We start from the raw sequence: 19,684 nt of genomic DNA on the forward strand, positions 1-19,684 counted from the left end.
AAGATGTCTCAAGAGAGTAGGTTCGCACATAGTGTAAGATTTTCCACTTAAACTGCAAACTCAGAAACAAGAGACAGGTGCAGACCACATGTACATGAAAGGAGATAATACTAGCCGGGGTAGGGAGTGGATTTTTTTTTTTTTTTTTTTAAAAACAGAAGTGTTTAAAGGAACAGATTTGAAAAACAACAAGGTGACTTGATGGGCATCTATGAGAGGGCCTTCCCAACATAAAAAGTGGGCATCAGAAGCCAAACTGATTGCAGGATGAGCCAAAACAAGTCCATGTTTCATCAGTGAATGATGGATTTGGTTGCGAGGCACCTTAAAAGTGAAGGAGCTTGTTTTTGATTTCACAGAGCAAATAAAACCAATCAGAGAGGTGCAAAAACAGAGGGCAGGAAAACAGGTACAAGAAAAGAAATGTGGGATAAATCCAGGCAAAGGAAGACTTTGCCAGTGACAGAAGACATGGAAAATTGAGGCTTGCAGTTGATGGGGAAAGGCTAAGTCCTGAACACGGGGTGCAGGCAGAATCTGCAAGAGGAAGACGCCGATATTTGCAAGCGGGTTTATAGCAGGATGGGCTGAGACTCCCATTTCTGCCGTTGTCCTTCTGCTGTTCAGGGCTGCGCACTTGCTCCCCAGCCCGTGCAGAGCAGCAGCTGCCGAGCGGATCCCCCTCCTCTCAGCCACTCCTTGTGCACAAGCAATAACCCCTGGAAGAGGGCCAGGCAATTACCTGGGTGTGGAGCGCCTTGTTTATCTATTTATTTGCTTATTTTTAGAAACCAGCAGCCTCAGCTGAATCCACGGAGTTACAAGACCTTGGATACAATCTGGATGCAAGGCTTTATGAGGGTTTGTTTGAAGATGATGGCCAAAAAAAGGATGCAAGGTTAAAAAAAAAAAAAAAAAAGGAGGCAAAAGAACATAGGTGAGGTGTATTAAGCGGGTGTATTAAGTCTGTTAATTTTTTTTATCAAAAAAAAGAAAAAGAAACAAACAGAGCAAAGATTCAAAAATTTAGTTGGGCACAAAACAGCTAGAGGATTGTAAAGGAGAGCGGAATCCATGCAACCTCCTGCAGGGAGATTATGGCTAAATTTGTTTCTGGATGAAATTACCCAGAAATAAGATGCAGAGAGAAATGTGCAGAGGATGCTGGGCAGAGCCCAGTGCAGCCTCCGCTGGAAGCGAGCGGAAAGGTGAGGACAGCCCTGGAAATGCCGGAGAGGTGAGAGGAGAGGAGAGCAGGGCAGGGCTGTGCTCAGAAGCAGCCCCTCACCGCACCAGAAGCACCTCAAATACCAGGCACAGTGGAGATGGATTATCAAGCTCTTTCTCCATGAAGAAAATACAGTATCAGATGAGAGGTGCGTGAATACAGCTATATTTCTATGGAGATATGAAGTGAAAGTGAATGCCTAGAAGAAAACCTCTCCCTTTCTAATTAATTTATAAATTCTCCCGCTCCAGCAATGACACGGCGCAATCATTAACCACCTCCTCTGCCCTGCTGGGGCCCCGTTTGCCCAGCAGGTCCCCCCGGCGCCCGCTGCGACGCAGCCAGCGCAGGGCCAGCAGCCCTGCCCGCGGGGCCAGGAAGGCGGCGAGCACGGGATCCCCCTCTGCTCATCCCCCAGCGCCTGCTCCCTCGTGGCCACCAAGTCCATAAGGACCTGACGAGAGGAGCCGAGCGCCTCCCTCGCCGCTCTCGTCCGAGAGCGGCGAGGGAGGCGCTCGGCTCCTCTCGTCAGGTGCCCGTGACTCGTCGGGACCAGCGCCGAGGCAGCGGATGCCGCGAGCAGGCGGTAAGAACATCAAAGGAAAAAGAATCGTGCTCTGAAAGCATCCGAGATCTTGTTCTTGATCTGGAGTATTTTTGCTTTGCTGTGATCAGGTCAGGTCTGTCAGCAGGCTAATGGGAGATGTAAAAATGTATTTATGTTTCTAACAAAAAAAAAAAAAAAAGAGAGCGAGATTAAGTCCAGTTCAGTTTAAGATCTATGGATGTTTTTAAAATCCTGTTCATCCTTCTCTTGTGGATGCACAGCACGTCCATACTGCTGCCTCAGCTCTTATCCTTTGCTAATATCTGGTGCTTCAGGAGAAGGAAGAACAATTTGCATAGGATGAGCAGCTAATCTGCGGATGGAGGGAAAGAGGAAGGAAAAATAAACTTCCTATGCTACCTCCTCAGTCCCTAGAGTCTGAGATTGAATATCTTCATCTTCTCAAAGGTAAGCAGATATACTCTTGGGCGTAAGGTTATATACACTTTATAAAATAAGCTTACAGTTATCTTTGCTTTTCTGACCCGCTCTGTTAATGAATTGCAGAGGCTGATCTGAAATCATCCATATGCAACAGCATTTTTCCCTGGTTTGTCCCAACTTTTCAGATTTAGTTTCACAGGAGGTCCGACCTTATTCCCTTTATCAGTTACCTTCAGTAGCTTCTTTTCTGGGAATTGGCCACGTACCATAGTCTGTCTACCAGGCATGATCCAGTTTTTCATCCATTCCCGTTACTGGTTTCCTTTGTACAGATTAGAACTATGCACAGGACACTAATCACATTTTACATTTGTGTTATTACCAAATATTACCCAACTTATCATAAGCTAAATTAAGCCTAATCAGACACCACAGATATCTAACCAAAATCAGGGTGGTCACCATTAGGGCCAGGGGCACCTCTCTCTAGGCTTTCTAAGAGCGCCCATCCTGCACCAAACAGCCCAAGAGCAGCTTCTGCTCTCATCGTGTCCTCATGTGAGACCGTCAGGGGAACCAGAGGCATCTCCTCACGTGCTGCCCCAATAACACGTCCTTCAGCCCCTCCAGCCCAGGCCAGCCCCAGGGGACACCCCCCACGCCGTTCTGGTTGAGAGAAGGGTATGAGCCACATCCCTGCTCACCAGTAACATCTCAGCAATTGCAGAGATGCTGTACAAATCCCCTGGCATTCATGCTACACGCTTCACATAGCCAAGACAGTTTTTTTTTCCCCCAAATACAAACACCGCATCAGTTTTGGACCAAAGTTTCACCCCATGAGTCTAGTGTTTCCACTGCAGTGCTGACTGCACCCCGTTTTGTCTCTCCTGCAGTGTTGGGCACAGCAGTGATGAACAGCAAAACTGCTGCCCTGGAGGTAGCTGCATTTCATTGGAGCAGAGCAGTCCCCCTTGGAAGGTTAATGACAGTTCACACTGCAAAAAGCAGCTACATAAAAGCAGAACCCAACTGCAAATATTTTATAGCCACGTAGTATTTCCATGGACTACAAATCAAGGCAAAAGATGTTTTCTTCAAGGGGCCTCATATAGACTGTGTTTTTAAAAAGCATTCCCTCTGCTAAATATAAATCAGTAAGAGTTTTTGTTCTTCCAAAAGATTAACTAGTCTCAGTATTTTGGGATCTAATTCTGGAATACTTGTAGATGTGCCAGCATTCTCTTCCAATTTAAATACGGTTTAATGGAAAGTCTATCCTGGGCACATTTTCCATGTACGGTGTAATAGTTTGGAAGTCAAAATATCAAGAGCTCATCAAAAGCAGGAGTCATCTATCAATAGAATAACCTATCAAGGATAAACTTTAGATATTTGTCAGGAAGAGAAGGAAGCTAGAAGCAATGGAGACCAGGGAAAAAAGTAAAGCAAACATGGCAGACACATGAAAATGAACATGCAGAATGAAATTCCAAAATGTAGTAGGGGATGGTAATACGAATACTAAGCCACAGAAAGAAAATGCAAGATAGAAGCTGATGTTCCAAACTCGGCCTCTCAGTCAATTCTGAATAATCCCTAATCAAAGACTCTGGACTCAAGAGGCTGAATTAAGCCCACAGCAGGCTATTGACACTGCACCCTTAACAATATAATGAGCTAAATTAGGATGCTATTCCCTAAAAAAACCCTACTATCACCAGTGGAGAGCGAGATGGTTTTACGAGGATAGTGAGGAGCACCTTGGAATTACACTTCTCTGTATCATCTGTTGGAGAACCGTCTCCAACTTGCTGCCTCTCTCCCCAGTGCATAAGAACATACAGCAGGAAGCAGATCATAGTATGTGGAATAACAGGGGCTGCCCAACACGGGAGAGAACGCAGGAGAGTCTCTGCAGACACAAAGGTGCAGCCTGTTAGGTGATCTTGAGATCACAGCAAACAGCACCAGGAGCAAACTGGCTCGAACATGCAGGGATATCACCATTCAAACACATTTGGTAGCCTTTTTTTCTTTTTCTTTGCATTTTCTGTTTCAATCTACTGCAAGAGTGATGTGCAGATGCCCTCACTGTACTTAGGAACTTGACAGGACAGAATAAATATCCCAGAGCCTGTTCTTTTACTTGTACATATGTACAGCATAGATTATGTTTATCACTCAGCAGCACATACCATGAAGTTTTAAACTCCAATGCCATTTCTAAAGAATCTCAGGAAACAGTTTTTTTTCCTCTGTTGTACAAGACAGTTACACTTGGAGCGTTGCTTTTTCCATCTTACAAATCATCCATTTAGAGTCATTTCGAGGTGCAGGGAAGTTGGGTCCTTTTGCATGCCAGTCTTGTTTAAAAATGCAGCACTCGAGTCATATTTATCGCACGCTCTTCCTCCCAAAGTTTGCTGTTTGCAGGGTCTCTTGAGAGCACGCCTGCTCGAAGCAGCTCCTCACCCACTCTGCATTTAAAACTTTATGAGCACTTCTAAGATGTTGTGATTATTTTTCCAGAGCCCAAGCAGTTCGTCGCACGGAGCTTCCCACTCCACGGCTCTTGGTGGTTTACGTGCTCCTCCAAGGCTGCTGCCTGCCCACAAGCATTCGAGAAAGCATCTGAAAAGGCTGCATCCAGGGAGCCAGAGCTCCTCCTTGTGCAGAGCAGCACCCGGCCACGCAGGGGCCACCACAAGGCCATCGGGCAGCAGCAGGACAGAGCCCGGCCTGCAATGGACATCTGGGACCCCACAGAGGTGACACCGAGATGGCTGTGATGCCGGTGCCGCAGCAGCGTTTCGCCCTTCACCACAGAAGCTGCCTGAGCAAGCGCTTAATCGTGGCTACGATAACGCTGATCAGCTACGCAAGCCGGCAATGAATCTTGCAAAAACCTTCTGGTGTTGATGTCTTAATATGCAGATCATTGCCTTTTGCTTTCTACAGCTTGGTGAAAAGACAGACTGTCATGCAGCGTCTCTTTTATGGCTTTAATGTCTTTTTTGGCCTCGGTTTCCAATTGATCAGAACGGAAAGATAAGTCCCTGCTTCAGCACAGGAAAACTGCACCGTTCATGCTGTTGTTACTCACCATAGCTGCAAAACTTTACATGCTCACTGGTTGCCCAAACATCCAAGAGATTTTCATTGAATATAAAGTTCAAAAAAACCCTGAAGGGAGATCTTTAAAGCATATAACTACTAGGGCTCTTCTGCCTGCAGAGCTTATGCCTCTGTCTGTGGGGTGGAAACTGGCATCTCAGCATTAGCCCACAAAAAATAAAAACGCACCTGAATTCGTTAAGTTTTGCTACAGTGTGTAGCACTGACATTGATTCCAATGCCCTTTTTTTTTCCCTGACTATGTAGGCAACAAATAAATACTTAAAGTATGAGGTTACTACAGTTAACAACTTAGTGGGTACATGAAAATGTGCCTTTACTATTTGACCATGTTTAACATCCTCTTAAATGTTTCAGGATTACAGGAACAACATGTTTCCTTAAAGCCCTTGTCCAAAACTTCATAATTCAAATTCTCCTTTCTTCTGTTTCTCACCTCTCCCTCAGTCCATGACCTCATCCAAGTTTCCTTTAAGAAACTGCACAGAATACACAACCTTCCTCTTTGCTTGGTTTGCCATGCCTTTCTCTCCAAAACATCCTTAGCATCCTCCCTTGCCTCAAGTATTACATTTTCTCAGGCACTTCCTTCACCTTATTGCAGCACTAGAGCTCCCCCACTTAATTAATTAAAACAGCCATGTTCCTTTTTTTTATCATAAAAAAAATAAAATAGAAAGAAGAAAAACACCCCCTCCTCAAATGTAGCAGGTTGTGAGCAAGCTCCTCAACACCACGAAGTTTTAAGCAGACTCTGGTGACCCACTAGTTAATGTGTAAAGCATTCCTGCAAAGTAACTTGTGCTAGGTATGAAGTGACGTTAACCATTTGATCAAGGTTAGTCACCACAAATGGCATTTTTGAGATGAGTCGCTTCAGGTACAGAGCCGGGACTAAAAACACAGGAGCTCCACCTCTGACTCCCACAGTCCAGCTACGAAACTTCCAGACTGTCTGGCAGAGCTGGAAAGGGAGCAGGGAAATAAAACTGCCAACAAGACACAAACCCTGCCATCCAGCAACATCTTGCAATACAAACAGAACTGCTAACAGAGAACTTTCGCCCAGAAAGCTCTCCAAAAGCACTAAAAGTGTTAAGCCATCACACATGATTAAAACACTATTTCTTTCAGGCAACTGATTTAAGTACTGTGGAGACAAAAAGCAGGAGAAAGGGCAACCCTTCTCCCTTTGCACCAATGGATGGCCAAATTCTTATGTATTCCTTTCTTGATCTGTACTGTCGGTACTAAAATCATAAATGGTATTTAAATTACTAGTGTTCTCCACTATTCTGAAGCATGCAGCTTATTCCAGTTTAGACACCCTCTCTGTTTTGCAAACTACCATCTAAATCTGGCCCATTCAATTCAAGCATTAAGTTTAAGTCGCCAATGTGATTCCCACAGAGGAAATAAAGTTACAGGGGAAAGGGAAATTTCTGTGTTTAGCTCAGTGCAAAATCTAAGTGGCACTAACAAATCTTGCAAGAAAGATAAACAGCATCCCCGGCAGTTATTCCAAAGAAGAAGCGCGAGTACCATTCCATCATCCTTCCTAGCAACTCCGATGACAGACCCACAAACTTATTACTCAATGCTTGGCTATAAATAGCTGCTGGAGTAGTCCATGCAGGAACTTGTTTTCCTTAACATTTTCTACAACAGGACATCCAGTAAAAGATCAAGGCTGTTGAAACCTTATTGCCTGAGGACAAAGAGCACATAAGATGATTTATTTTTTAAAAGTGATCCTACCTGCTAGGCAACCCTCTGAACTAAAGTTCATTAACGGAGAAAGAAGAGATAGCTCTTGCCCCAAACTGTGAGAAAAGGAATAACAAATAAGGGGGGCAGAAGAGAAGAATGAGAGGACTTTGAAGAAAGAGGAAGAAAGGTTTATAAGCCAGACTGGGTTTTACCTCAATTTCAGTGGCTTTGAAAGAATTAGTGAGGATACGTGCCATCCAGTGCACACAGAACCAAATTCCTCAGCAGGAGCTAACTCCAAATCCAAGCGTTCTCCTACCACATAAAACTGCCCCAGTCCCCAGCAATTCACATAGGCAAAGATACACTTCAGACTAGAAGCTCAAAATTCCTTCATTAAATGCTCTCAGAGAATGCCCCTAAACTCTACTGGTCATTTGCTTACATTGAGGTAACAGAGCCGACCTCTCAAGCCTTCACAGAAGAGGCTACCCTAGCATTTCTTGTGGGAAGACATCAAGAAAGCCTTAGCTTGAAAACTGTATTAACACTAGTGTGAGCAAGGTCTGCAGAAGGGAATTCCCCGGTGAAATTTTCAGCAGTCTCATATTGCAAACTTACTCACATGACTGGTCCTTACTCAGACAACTGATTAGCATTTACTCAGTTGGGTAACTTACAGCAGGTGACTTGGATGAAAAGTCATGATGATGGATAACTTTATTTCTAACTACTTGGAGAAAGAAAAAGCAAGCCAGCTTGGAAAAGGCCAACACACTCTCTGAAAATCCATGCAAAAGGACATTTTTACATATGAGGGTATTGCTAAGAGTAGAAAGAGGAAGAACTGCATCGTCACACACTTCTGAGCGTTGCTCCAGATACAGCCACATGCATGGCATGACTGTCCTAAGGGACTCAGGAGAATAGGAAACAAATCTGAAATGCTTGGGAGAGTTACTCTCTTGGCGAAAAGACACATACACTATTTCAGAAGAAAAAAGTAGCATTTAATGTGATGCATTTGTTCACTTTCCTCACACTTTGTGAAATTAGAATTGTGGAAAGTTCTCTAGATCTTTTATCATCAATAAAATGCATCAATAAGATGCATTTTTTCCTCACAAAGACCACTTTTTTTTTAAGTATATAATTGTACCTGTACAAGAGTAGCAATACTCTGAAATGAAGTTGCATAAATTCAAAACTGCTCTCAAGCTTTAGTTTTTCCAAGCATATGCCCTGCCAAAGCACATCTCTTGCATGCTGAAGTTATTCTCAAGCTACCTTGTTCATATTTACATTGTTACAGCTACCCTCACGCCATACTCCCATTTTTGGAGTACCTGAATGAGTAGCACCAGGCATGCAGGTGCAGAAAACTTTGTCACACACAAAACCCCAAGCAGATGAAGTACGCCCATAAGGTTCAAACAGATGTCCACACGGATTTCCAGAAGTTCAGGATTAAGAGAGGGTCCAGAGTGTGCAGTGCCATGTATATATATAGGCACTGAATCTCAAAAGATCACAGTTATCATACGTGAAATAATTTCTTAATCTCCTTCAGGTAATTGCCTGAACATTGGAAAATTTGAAGCCATGATCCACTCAGGATGGAGTGTGAACTCCACGTGCCCAGTGGGCAGCAACTGCAGTACTGCTTTGCTAAAGGAGGAGTGAGATCAGCAAGGTCTCAAACCGTGAAACGCCTCATGAACAGGCAAAGAGCTCCAGGCAGTCACATTACAGATAATGGTACAGATACATCTTCCAGTGAAACGGCTGAGGTTACTTAAGCTCTGGTGAAAAGCATTTTAAGAACTACAGTCATCCCTTTCTGACATACTCAGTGACTTCAGCACCCTTTCAAATCCATTTGCAGAACATTTGGAGAATATTTCTGTATAGCATCCTTTCTACCTTGAGAACAAATAACCTGAATATTTTGTACTTTGTATGATAAATGCCAGCGCACATCTCTCATCCTCCAGCGGGGAGGGACATTTCTGTCCCTAGGAAGGGGACAGGGAGCTGCAGTTGCTGGATTTCCATAACCACTTTCAGCAGAGATTGGGAGGTGTCCTTCAGATCACTTAATACAAGTAGAAAAACACCTAAAGTGCAGGGGGGCATGGCAATCTCCCAATAGGGCTTCCAGGTCGTCTTCTTGTTATCATTTGATAACTACTCCAAATACCATCTTAATTACTAAATTTGGCAGGAATTTCACCTTTCCCTGCACCAGGTGGGGAACACAAGAGACACTGACCCTGGATGAAGGTCTCACAGCAGCATCAAAGACAGAAAGGAGACAAAGATGATCCAGGAATCTTGCCTCAGCCATGCCAGTTGATCAAGGTCTGCTTGTGTGATTTTGCAAAACTTCTGAGAAACAGAGGGACTGAAAATGAGAGAGCAACTCCGACCATGCAGGGTCATGTACAATACTATGACATAGCAATTCCTACTGCGCAGGATGGTCCAGTGTCCATCAAGACTCCTCCACTACAGCTCTCTTCAAATATATAACTTCTCAGAAAAGTGAAATAAAATGCATGGTAGCAGCATGAATGATAGCATTTATAATGATGTTCTTCTCTTGGGAGCTGAAGGAGACAGTAGCTTTGAACTGGCTTAGGATAACCAGAAAATAAAATTGAGCAAATTTCCTTTTCCAAGTTGCATAAAATTCACAGCATCAATCATGCCTTTGTAGAAGAAACTCAATTCTTAGGGCTCTATTTTATATTTGATAATCTGATTCTATTTGATGCGCAAAAGCAGAACTCATTTTGATCTTGGATGCTTCAGCATGTTGTGGGCACCTATTTATCTCCATTTTCTACACAGTTTTTTTTTTCTTTCTTTTAACTTTTCTTAATTCCAGTTCCTTTGTAAGCTGGCATCTTTTAACCCTTGAAAACATCAATTCTTAACCATCCTTATGTCTTGGTCAGCCTCCCAACAGCCCTAAAGAAAAGTAAGATTAAGGGAAAAAAAAAGTAGCCTAGCGAATATAGTCTAGTCAATGACTATATAAGACGGACAGATCAGAGCTGAAATCCTGGCTTCCAGAAACAGCCCCTATAGCCTTTCCCTTCTTCCCAGCGCCCTGGCCCCTCGTGTTTTAGAAAGGGAATTACTGAGCAACACTATTTGGGAGGCTTACGCTCCTAGAAACATAAATGTTTCTTTTTTATACTGGTCACACACGCGAGGGCTCTGCAGAGCGCTCCCCACGCCAGCTCTGTGGTGCTCCAGGAGGGCTCCTCTCCTGCGCTGGGGTAGCCCTGTGGGGCCGAGTGCCACTCCTACGGCCTGGGCCAGCGACGAGCTCCAGGCCTCATGGCAGCCTGAGGGTTACTGGAGTTTTGCAGAGCAAGCACAGGGCTCGGTTGCTGAGAGGTGCCACAGGGAGAGCAGTAGCAGAGGGGGCTCCGGAGGGAGCCACGCTGAGGAAAACAAGCCGGGCTAAGGGCCGCCACAGAGCTGGGCCTCACACTGCCCTTGGATGCCCCCACGTGCCACAGACGTTGCTTGGGAGGTGGCCACCTTGACTCCTCAGCTCTGCTTGAACCAGGCTACGAGCTTTACCATCCCTCAAAAAGCCCCTGTCAGCCCTGGTCAGGCATCTCGCAACAGGCTTGGCTTTCACGGACAAGGCTGTTGGCCAGAGGCTCCCAGCGCCGGAATGGCAGCCTGCGACATCAGGGGTATCGGAAGGAAAACAACGTGGCTGTCGTGCCCATTTCCCGAGCGGGAAAGCCTCTGGCTGGGGAGAAGCCTGGATTGCTCAAAACACTGTGAAGGCGGGGGTGCACGTGCAGTAAGAAAACCTGTCCATCACAGCACACAGAGGCAGATAGAGCAGGAAGGTCTCTCCTGTCTGGCCCAGCCCCATAGCCAGGCTACGCAGAGCTGCTCTGTTACGAACGTGACCTCTAAGGTGGGACAGATTCAGACCTTAGGTATTCAGTGTTGCATGATCCCTGATGTTTCCCCTCTGTACTGGGGTCCACTCACTAGCGTCGCAGAAAGGGATGTGAACTGTCCCCCAGAAAGAAGCTGCCTTGTCTGGCAAGGGACCTTGGTTTATTCTGAAAGCTTCTCTTACAAAAGTGATTTTAACATGCAGGAAAGAGAGCCAGGACTCCAGGTTTCTGCTGATACAGGATGTTTGCAAGGAAGGCAAACAGGGTCACCCAATTTACATCCCATATAATGTTAGCTAATGAATATGCTTTTGACCTTTTACTGCTTTCCTTTTTTTTTTTTTCCCCTCTCTTTAAAACAAAAGCACTGTCGACATTTTCAGGAGAAAAAAAAAAGATGTTAATGCATCTGATCAATTATGCCCCTCTCTGAGCCCACCTCTCTTTGCTGTGCTATCAGGTGCATGGTAGACTAGCTCAGATAAACCAAGAAGCCCCATCAACTGCAGTCATCTTGAATGCTATTTTTAATGCCAACCAATTGCAGCACCCCTGTGAGAGGCAATCAAGGAGAGAGTCATGGAACAAGAACACCAGTGATACTAACTTGACATGAGCTATGGAGAAGGCGACTCTGACTCATCTCGGACCAGCTTCTCTCAAATAAATTTTGCTTTCAAAGCAAATGCTGTGGTTTGGAGGAGGAGGAGAACAAACGGACAGTGACACTAAGGAAGATCAACCCTAGAGCAAAATACAGCTGTAGGCAGGATTGTAGCATATGCTCAGATCATGGGTGCACATATCACGGGGCTCGTGGCTGGCTCTGTTTAGGAACTATAGGTCAGCGCTGAGCCTAGAAGACAAGGTCTCTCCTGACCTTCAGCTCCACATCTTGTGCAATCAGCAACCTGTGATCACTCCCTAGGGCAGTCAAGCAGGATCAATTAATTGCTTTGCTTTCACTTCCCAAGAAACTCCCCTTTATGACTAATCTTTTTTCAAGTTATTTCGGTTTTGCTTTCAGTATGCATTGACTTCATTAATGTGACATTTTTTTAACAAAATGAAAGCAGGCCTATCAATGTTGACAGTGAATCTCTAAAGATCTTCTCCTTTAATGCCTGCTAGATATCAGCAATGGTAAAAGTATTCATTTCACAAATTTGATTTTATATCATTAATGACAGGGAATCTTCTGCTCGGGGAGTAGTTTTGATTAAGCATGTAAATGTCTCCCTAGCATACATCAGGTGACCCACAAAACCCTCCTGAATAGGCACCTGCTACCCTTAGATTAATGAATTGACAAAATATATCATTGATAAAATTCTTAATAAAACAGGAACTAAGAAGCAGTATCAAAAAGATCACTTTCATGTAGGAAGGGAGATCAAGTTAAAGAGGAAAATAGTCAGACAATAAAATCTGAACAATGACATTCAGTCCCTGGGTCCCATCAGAACTGAGTATCAAACGGATGTGCAAAATATACTGAGACTGCCATCAAAGCAAAGGACAAAATCAGAAGAGAGATGCTCTTTGCTCTCACCATTTACAGCAAGACCTTTACAGTCAAATATTGCCACACCTAATGAACCAAATCCACTTGTTTTTCAAAACAAACACGCAGTTTCAAATGTGTCTTACCCATAATGGTGATATATATATGGAGGTACTACACACATTTTCAAAAGTATCACCATCAGTCAATAGTTTACCACCAGCCACTCACAGGAACGAGACCCATAGGTCAGAGGCACAAACTGAAATAATCCCTGGGAGCCCCACTTTTTGCAAACGCCAACGCTGCTTTGGCGCTCTGCCCAGGGTCTTCTGCACCAGTTAATCCAACCCTGAGCAGGATTAGAGTATCATACAGACACACGTACACACATTTGCTCTTCAGGGCTATTTCCAATCCTGCTGAAAGGAGGGTGAGTTTAGAAAGAGCCTTTTCTCCCTAGTCATGTCCTGGGCCTCAATGAGCAACCATGTGGCAGAACATGGAAAAAGCTATATTCCTCCACCAGTGAGATAGTCCACCAAATGTGGGAGCCAGATGGTACCCAAAATCTTGACACTGATTTAGAGATAGTAAAATACAAAACCGTATTTAATCTGTAAAGAAATCTCACTAACAATTGGTTCCATCTTCATACCTTTATTATTGCCTTTTTTTCTCATTTCTTCTGGAATATTCACAATTTCAGTTATTTAGAAGAAGCTAGAAAGTACTAAACATGAAGGCATGCATTGGAGTATAATTCCATTAAGTGGTACTAACTGCAAGGGTGAATTGCACTAGCAGGAAGGTTACTAGTAGAGGCAATGGATATACAGAGTGGAAAACAAAGCACGGGGCTGACTGCTGCACTTGCATATAGATACACCATCCACTGTGCAACATGGAATTAAGAGAAGGATAAAAATAGAGCCCTATTGTGCTGAGCAAGAATAAATGAAGTTGCACACTGTGGCTGTTTCGCGTTAGGGAAATGGCCTGCACCCTCCTCCCGTTCCCCAAAGCCCAACGGCAGCAGCGCGGCGGCTCTGGCAGGGTCCCTTCCACACACCCGAGCACTGCACGGGCAGCACGTGCGAGCGAGCTCTGCAGAGCGTTCCCCGTGCAAACAAAGCGTGCACTAAGGAAACTGCCTGGCTTTCGTGCCTGTTTTGCATTGGCATAAGGGACCAGCCAGGTGCAGGCAAAAACTGTGGGAAAATAAAAGGTCCCAAGGACACGGGAAATAGACCCCGGTTGCCACCCAAAACCCTTCATCACCTCGCAGCGCTGCTGGGGCGACGCTGCGCAAGCCTCCGGCTTCCTCTGCCTTGGGGCAGCACAACTGAACTGCTCACAGCGGCACGGCCCGCCGGGACCTCGGGATGTGCGGCGAGGGGAGAACCCAGCCACGCGCAGGATTTGTGCCTTGCTCTGTACACACCACCCGCAGACCCACAGGCCGTTATTTATATTGCACCCACACCTTGCGGAGCACCTCAGGCTGTAAGAAGCTTAAGGTCTCACCTGCTCAAACTGAAAACTAGAGCTGTCAGGCACTGCTGTTGCCCAGGCTAAGAGCCAGCGCAGTCTCACTAGGGACTTTTTTGCAATTGCATCAATACCATACAATTACAGTTTGGAAAACCTTACACGAGATCCCTCTTCTTGTCCTGCTCCTCATAGAAATTACTCTGCTGTAGAATACTGACAAACGCCTGTGACGTGCAAGTAATTAAATAAAAATAAAGCAAAGGCCTGCAATGAGGGACCTATTAGTGACTGCGACTTGTAAGGGGAAAGGCATTGATCAAATGCACAGGCACACACATCCCCTGCGCAGGATTTAATCTCCTATGGACCTTCAGAGCACTTTTGGCTGGAGGAGATGCATACATGTTAATCACTAACCTCTGCACGTATACATACGCCCAATTCCTCTCCTGGCACAGCGCGGTAGCTTCCTTGGCTGGAGCGTGAGTTTTTGTTAGTGTTATTGTGAGTATAAGAGAAGGAAAAAAATAACTAGTCAGAGTTTCACAGTGTTTTTTCTGGATAGAAACTCCTGGATTTGGCCCCTAAAATTAAGAAATCAACACATAGTGTTTCACTCATAACCAAATGGAGAAATTACAAAGGAAAAGAGCAAGAAACAATCGAACTAAGTACCTAACAAGAATGTACATAAGAATGTACTTATTGTTAGATAGATGTCTAGGAGCAATATGTTTCATTCATGTTTAGCTGGCAAGTCCTTTCTGACGCAACTTTTTAGTGCATTCTGCGTGTGACAGGAATGCCATCCTATGCAGTCTCCCCTGAAGGAGCCAGCCTGTGCGAACCACGCGCGAAATCTCCAATCATATTAACATTTCCTGTTTAAAATATTGTTAAGATAAACACCACATGCACAGATGAGACTTTCCATGCAGCGTGTAAACATCCTGCCCATCAAGGCTGCGTTACCTTTGAACTTCCTACTGCAGCTTTCCTTTCCCTCGCCCAGAGTGAACCACGACGCTCACCGAGGGCTTTAGTGCACGGGGACTGCAGAGGAAAGGAGAAACAGAGACTGTCCCACCGGGTAGGGGAGACCCTGAGCGCTGCTCAACCTCGGCCAGCGTTGCCGCTGGGACGCACTGGCACAGCTCTCCTCCCAAGCCCTCAACTTCATCGTTCAAAACCACCATTTTCAGCCCATATCCCCCCAGGCCTCCCAGGAGGTGTCTCTGCACACCACTGTGCTTCTTCCCAAGCAACTCAAATTCTCCTTCTGGCCAGTCTCACAGGAGAAGTATCAGGTGTGCCTGTACTAGGATGTTCCTCATTCCTTGGCCATGGTCAGAGCACCCTCAAGCACAACCCCTCTCCCAGGCTCAGCTTTTCCCAGCACACAGCAGGACACTACAGCTCCTCTGCCACACAGGAATGCGGCCTGCTTGGCCGTCTACAAACAGCTTTGAGGATAATAGCAGTTAAAACAAAGCCAGATGCTCTTCATCACGACTGCCCCTATTGATTGCATTTGACCATTACCAACCTCTGCCCTCTGTTGGGGGCATCCCTGGCTGCCTCTGCGCTTTCTGGAAAGGTTTCTCCACCATCACCCTCTTCGGCAGCTTTTATCTCAATGTGCTTTTTGGACCCAGATGGGTTCAGCATGGGCTGCACATCTCCATTCGTGCCCCACCAGCCAGCTCTGGGACACTAGAACTTTCCCCCGCCTTTTACGGTCATTTTCAGTGAGGTTAAATTTTTGAGGTGCTTTTGAAAATCCCAGGCCAGACTCTCAATGCAGCGAGGAGCCTGGGCGCCGCAGGCAGGAGAGGACAGGGCTGCCCCTACCTGCGCTCTCTGCAAACAGAGGACACGCGTCCATGGCGCCAGCGCAGCCCCTGCCTTCATTCGCAGTCAAAACACAATTCGGAGAAATAGATAAGGTTTCACTTCTCTTTTCAAGTTCTTCTGAGGCACATCCAAAATAGAAGTAGACAACAGAAAGATGGAACTAAAGGAGCGGGAGAGGCAGAAAAAAAAAAACCACAACTGCAGAGGCAGCCTATTTTTGCTAAGTGCTCTTGGTTGCATGACTTTTTATTATTTAAATACAACACTTAGCCTATTCTTTTTTAAAGCATTACTGTGCTGAACACAGCAGCGGAGCACCTTTGATTTAACACAGTCGGCAGCCCTAGCTCCATACAAAGAGGTACGTTTGACAGAGTTAATTACTCACATCTCCTCATTAGCTTCCGTCTCCTAACCAAAGAGGGTTCAGAAGAACTGTGTGTGCTGGAGTCGGATGTCAGCAAGGCAGCAGTTGCAGGACTACGCACGGCACAGCGCGGGCTGCCGGCGGGAGAAACCCACAGCAGGTGCCAAATCCCTGGCGTGTACCAGGAACACACACGGCTATTATTTTTTCCCACCCAGGTTTTTCAAATTCATTCAGAGAACGCCTGACTGAAGAAGAAGTTCAAAGGGAAAAGGGCACCTGCAAGGACAACAGCCACAATGTCTCTTTTTGATTTCTTTTAATGCTGAACCGACAGGGCTGTTATTCTGCATGTTGCATTCATACAGTGAGATTAACAAGGAAATAATAAGGTCAGCCCAGGGGTGAAACTGCAGAATACGAATGATGAACAAACAGAAGATCTCTACAGAGGCATCCTTGCTACATGTAGTTAAGGAGAAATGCACTTAAATATACCCTTTACTATGTCCCCTAGTCCCTTAACTACTGAGTTTGGACTTGGTAAAGAAGATGACAAAAAGGAGAAACGTGCAGATGTTCCCAGCTGAAGCGCCCACCTCCTGCACCTCTGCCCGAAGGAGCCCACGAGACGCTTCGCGCTCACGGGGCGCTTTGGCTTCGCATCCATGTTTACTGTGGCAACAAGGAAGCACCTTGGAAACTACTCCCAAGCTGCACAGGTCGTGTAGAGCGTTTGCTCTGTCCAGAGTTAAGCAGGACATTTCCAAGCAACAGCCAAGCTTCATATCAATGAGCTCAATATCACCGCACAATTATTTAGCATTTCAGGCTTAGGCACTCAGAGACACATATTATATTATTACATCTTATTATTATCTTCTTATCATATAGTATTACACCTTATCTCCAGACCCCATTTGGCTTTAACCTTGCTCTGCGTGAGATTTTCTGGGGTCTTCCCAGCTCCCCTCACCTCTCCCGTGCCCTAGCCAAGATGCACGGCCGGCAGCACCTGATGGTCTCTGCCGAGCCTAAAAGCCAACTGACCAAAGCCAACCAATACACACTGTGAACTGCCCCGAGCTAATGCAAAACACATTGGGAATTCCGCAGAAATCAACGATGGAAAGAAAAAAATAATACAAACAATAAAATAAATAATAATAAAATAATAATAGCAAGGCTGCTCTGAGGCTGCCCCGGCTTCTCCCTGCTGGGAGCTGTCACCGTAGATGGACAGTTACTTTCCTGCCGTAACGGCCGAGCCCCCGTGTTTGGCTGGTCCCTCCTCCACACGGGACAGGGCAGGACACGCGTCCCCGCGCGCACCTCAGGGTCCCCCACGCGGAACCGGGTTTCGCGAGGAAACGAGGGGGCGGGAGGGCGCGCAGCGGGGTCCTTACCGTGGCGCGCGCTCCTCGCCACCTGGCCGCCCATGGCGCCCACGCGGGGCCCCGGCCACGGCGCGTCCCCGGGGCGCCCCGCGCGGAGCCGCCGCCGCCGCCCGCTCCGCTCCGCTCCGCTCCGCCGCGCTCCGCCCGCCGCGGCCCCGGCATCTGTCACGTTTATTTACATAAGAAGGAGGAGACTGCGCGGGGGCCCGAAATAGCTCGCAGCGCCCTGGAGATGCCGCGGCCCTCCCGCCGCAAAACGCGCGGGATCTTATTTATTATTTTTTAAATCATCATCATCATCGCTATTTTTTTTTTCCCCTCCTTTGCACGCCCTGTTCCGCGGGACAGAGAGGCCCGGGAGCTGCGGAGGCCGCGCGCGGTACCTGCTCCTAGGCAACGCGCAGGACAAAGCGCACGGTGCTGCCAACTTCGCCGCACCGCGCACGGGATCGTGCAGAGCGGCGAGCGGCTGCGGCCCTCGCCAAATGCGGCGTGACGGGAGTGGCAAAATAAACACATAAATAAATAGAAACGGGGGGAATTAAAAAAAAAAATGTAGGAAGGGAGGGAAGAAAAAAAATTGTTACCAGCCATCACTGCACCAGAGTCTTCAAACGGCCTCTGCTGGTTAATTATTAATTACCTAATAGTAAAGAAGTAGTGCTCAAAATGCAGAGCAGTTCACGACAGACTGCAGTAATGAAAACATCAGTCCCCAGACGCTCTTCTGGGGCAGCACTCGCTGCTCTCTAGCCCATCACCTCGAGGCTGCAGGGCCGGAAGACGCCGTGCCCGTCGCCACGCGCCCCTCGCCGCGCCGCCGCTCTCCCCTCTGCGTCTCTCGACGGCGGCCACGGGGCACCGTGGTCACCCGGGCGCCTCGCTGCTGCCCACGCATCTTTGCGGCCTATGCGGGAGCGAGGGCCGAGCTCCTCCAGCGCAGCGCTGCCTGCTGCCCAACTCTTACCATGGCGCCGGGCAAGTCCTGCCATCTCACGGCCTTGCTGCTCCCACCGGGAAAGCGGCGGGAAAGGTCTCCCTGAGTGGGGCGGTGAGCGAGGGCTGGGTGCTGAGGGGGCTCAGCGCTTCTGGAGGAAAAGGAAAAGAAAAGCAAAAAAATCCACACAAAACAGCAAAAGAGAGCCCCAGCCCAAAATGCAGGGTCAGTACGTTAGTACTAGAGTGGGGAAAGCGAGAGCTGCTGTGCCCCGAGCACTTCCAAGGCTCGGAGGGGCCGCCGGGCGCCACCGCAGATGTTCTCCGTTAGCCCGGGCTCCTCTGCCCATCCAAGGCGGGACTCGCACCCGGGCCCCGGCGCCAAAAAAGAAGCTTTTCCCTAGATAAGCAGCACGCCGGCAGCACGGAGCTCCTCCCTGCACAAAGTCACACTCTGCAGATCTTACGGCAGCTTCTTGGCAGAAGCAGCCTTTTTTCTTCTTCTTTTTCCCCCCTCCTTCCCCTCCCAGCCGATGCTGCGTCTCTGGCAGCAGCGAGGGCGCAGGCCGCAGCAGCGGGGCCGCACTGGGACACACGTCCCCACGGCGCTCACCACGGCACCCAACCCTGTCCCAACCCTCGGAAGCCTCTGCGGTCGCAAGGATGCTCCTGGTTCAGCCGCTCACCCTTGGGGCTATCAGCAAAGGGACCATTTTCTTATACCATAAACACAATCATGCTGAGAAAGGGAGCTTTACGGAGACGTTCAGCTTGGAATTTTCTCCCTCACCTTCTTTTCTCAGCTCTGTTTTCCGTCCTCACTTGAATCTTGCTAGAACTCTGTGTATAACTGGTTGGTTCAGGGCCTCAACCAAGAGCTTGCTAGGGAAAAAAATACATACACCATTTTGTGTATATACCAAATATGCATATATATATATATATATATATATATATATATATATATATATATAAACTTGTGAAAGTTGATGAAAAAAATTTCTTTAATTCAAGATGAAGCATTCTCTTTTCAGTTATTTCTACCTCATTACTTCAAGTTACGGTCATTCAATTCAGTTCTGAAGTGATGCTTAGAAAAAGTCATTTTGTTTTGAATACCCTGAGAGGAG

General features: G+C 46.8%; 1 protein-coding gene across 2 annotated transcripts in view; it reads right to left on the bottom strand.

The window, feature by feature from the left end:
* Nucleotides 1–19,684, bottom strand: part of NEURL1 (neuralized E3 ubiquitin protein ligase 1) — a 139,010-nt gene that overhangs the window by 58,076 nt on the left and 61,250 nt on the right. Inside the window, exon 1 of one of the 2 annotated variants that reach the window (XM_088528654.1) lies at nt 17,628–17,715. The exons of the other annotated variant lie outside the window; for it this stretch is intronic. Within the exon in view, the coding sequence (XP_088384780.1) occupies nt 17,628–17,661 (34 nt within the window). The 5' untranslated portion in view covers nt 17,662–17,715. Of the gene's footprint in view, nt 1–17,627; nt 17,716–19,684 lie in introns of those variants that run through there. 2 annotated transcript variants of the gene reach the window in all.

The sequence above is a fragment of the Tinamus guttatus genome, unplaced genomic scaffold (assembly GCF_059628265.1).
Source record: "Tinamus guttatus ecotype Peru unplaced genomic scaffold, ASM5962826v1 Tinamus_guttatus_pri_ptg000314l, whole genome shotgun sequence".
Classification (NCBI taxonomy): domain Eukaryota; kingdom Metazoa; phylum Chordata; class Aves; order Tinamiformes; family Tinamidae; genus Tinamus; species Tinamus guttatus.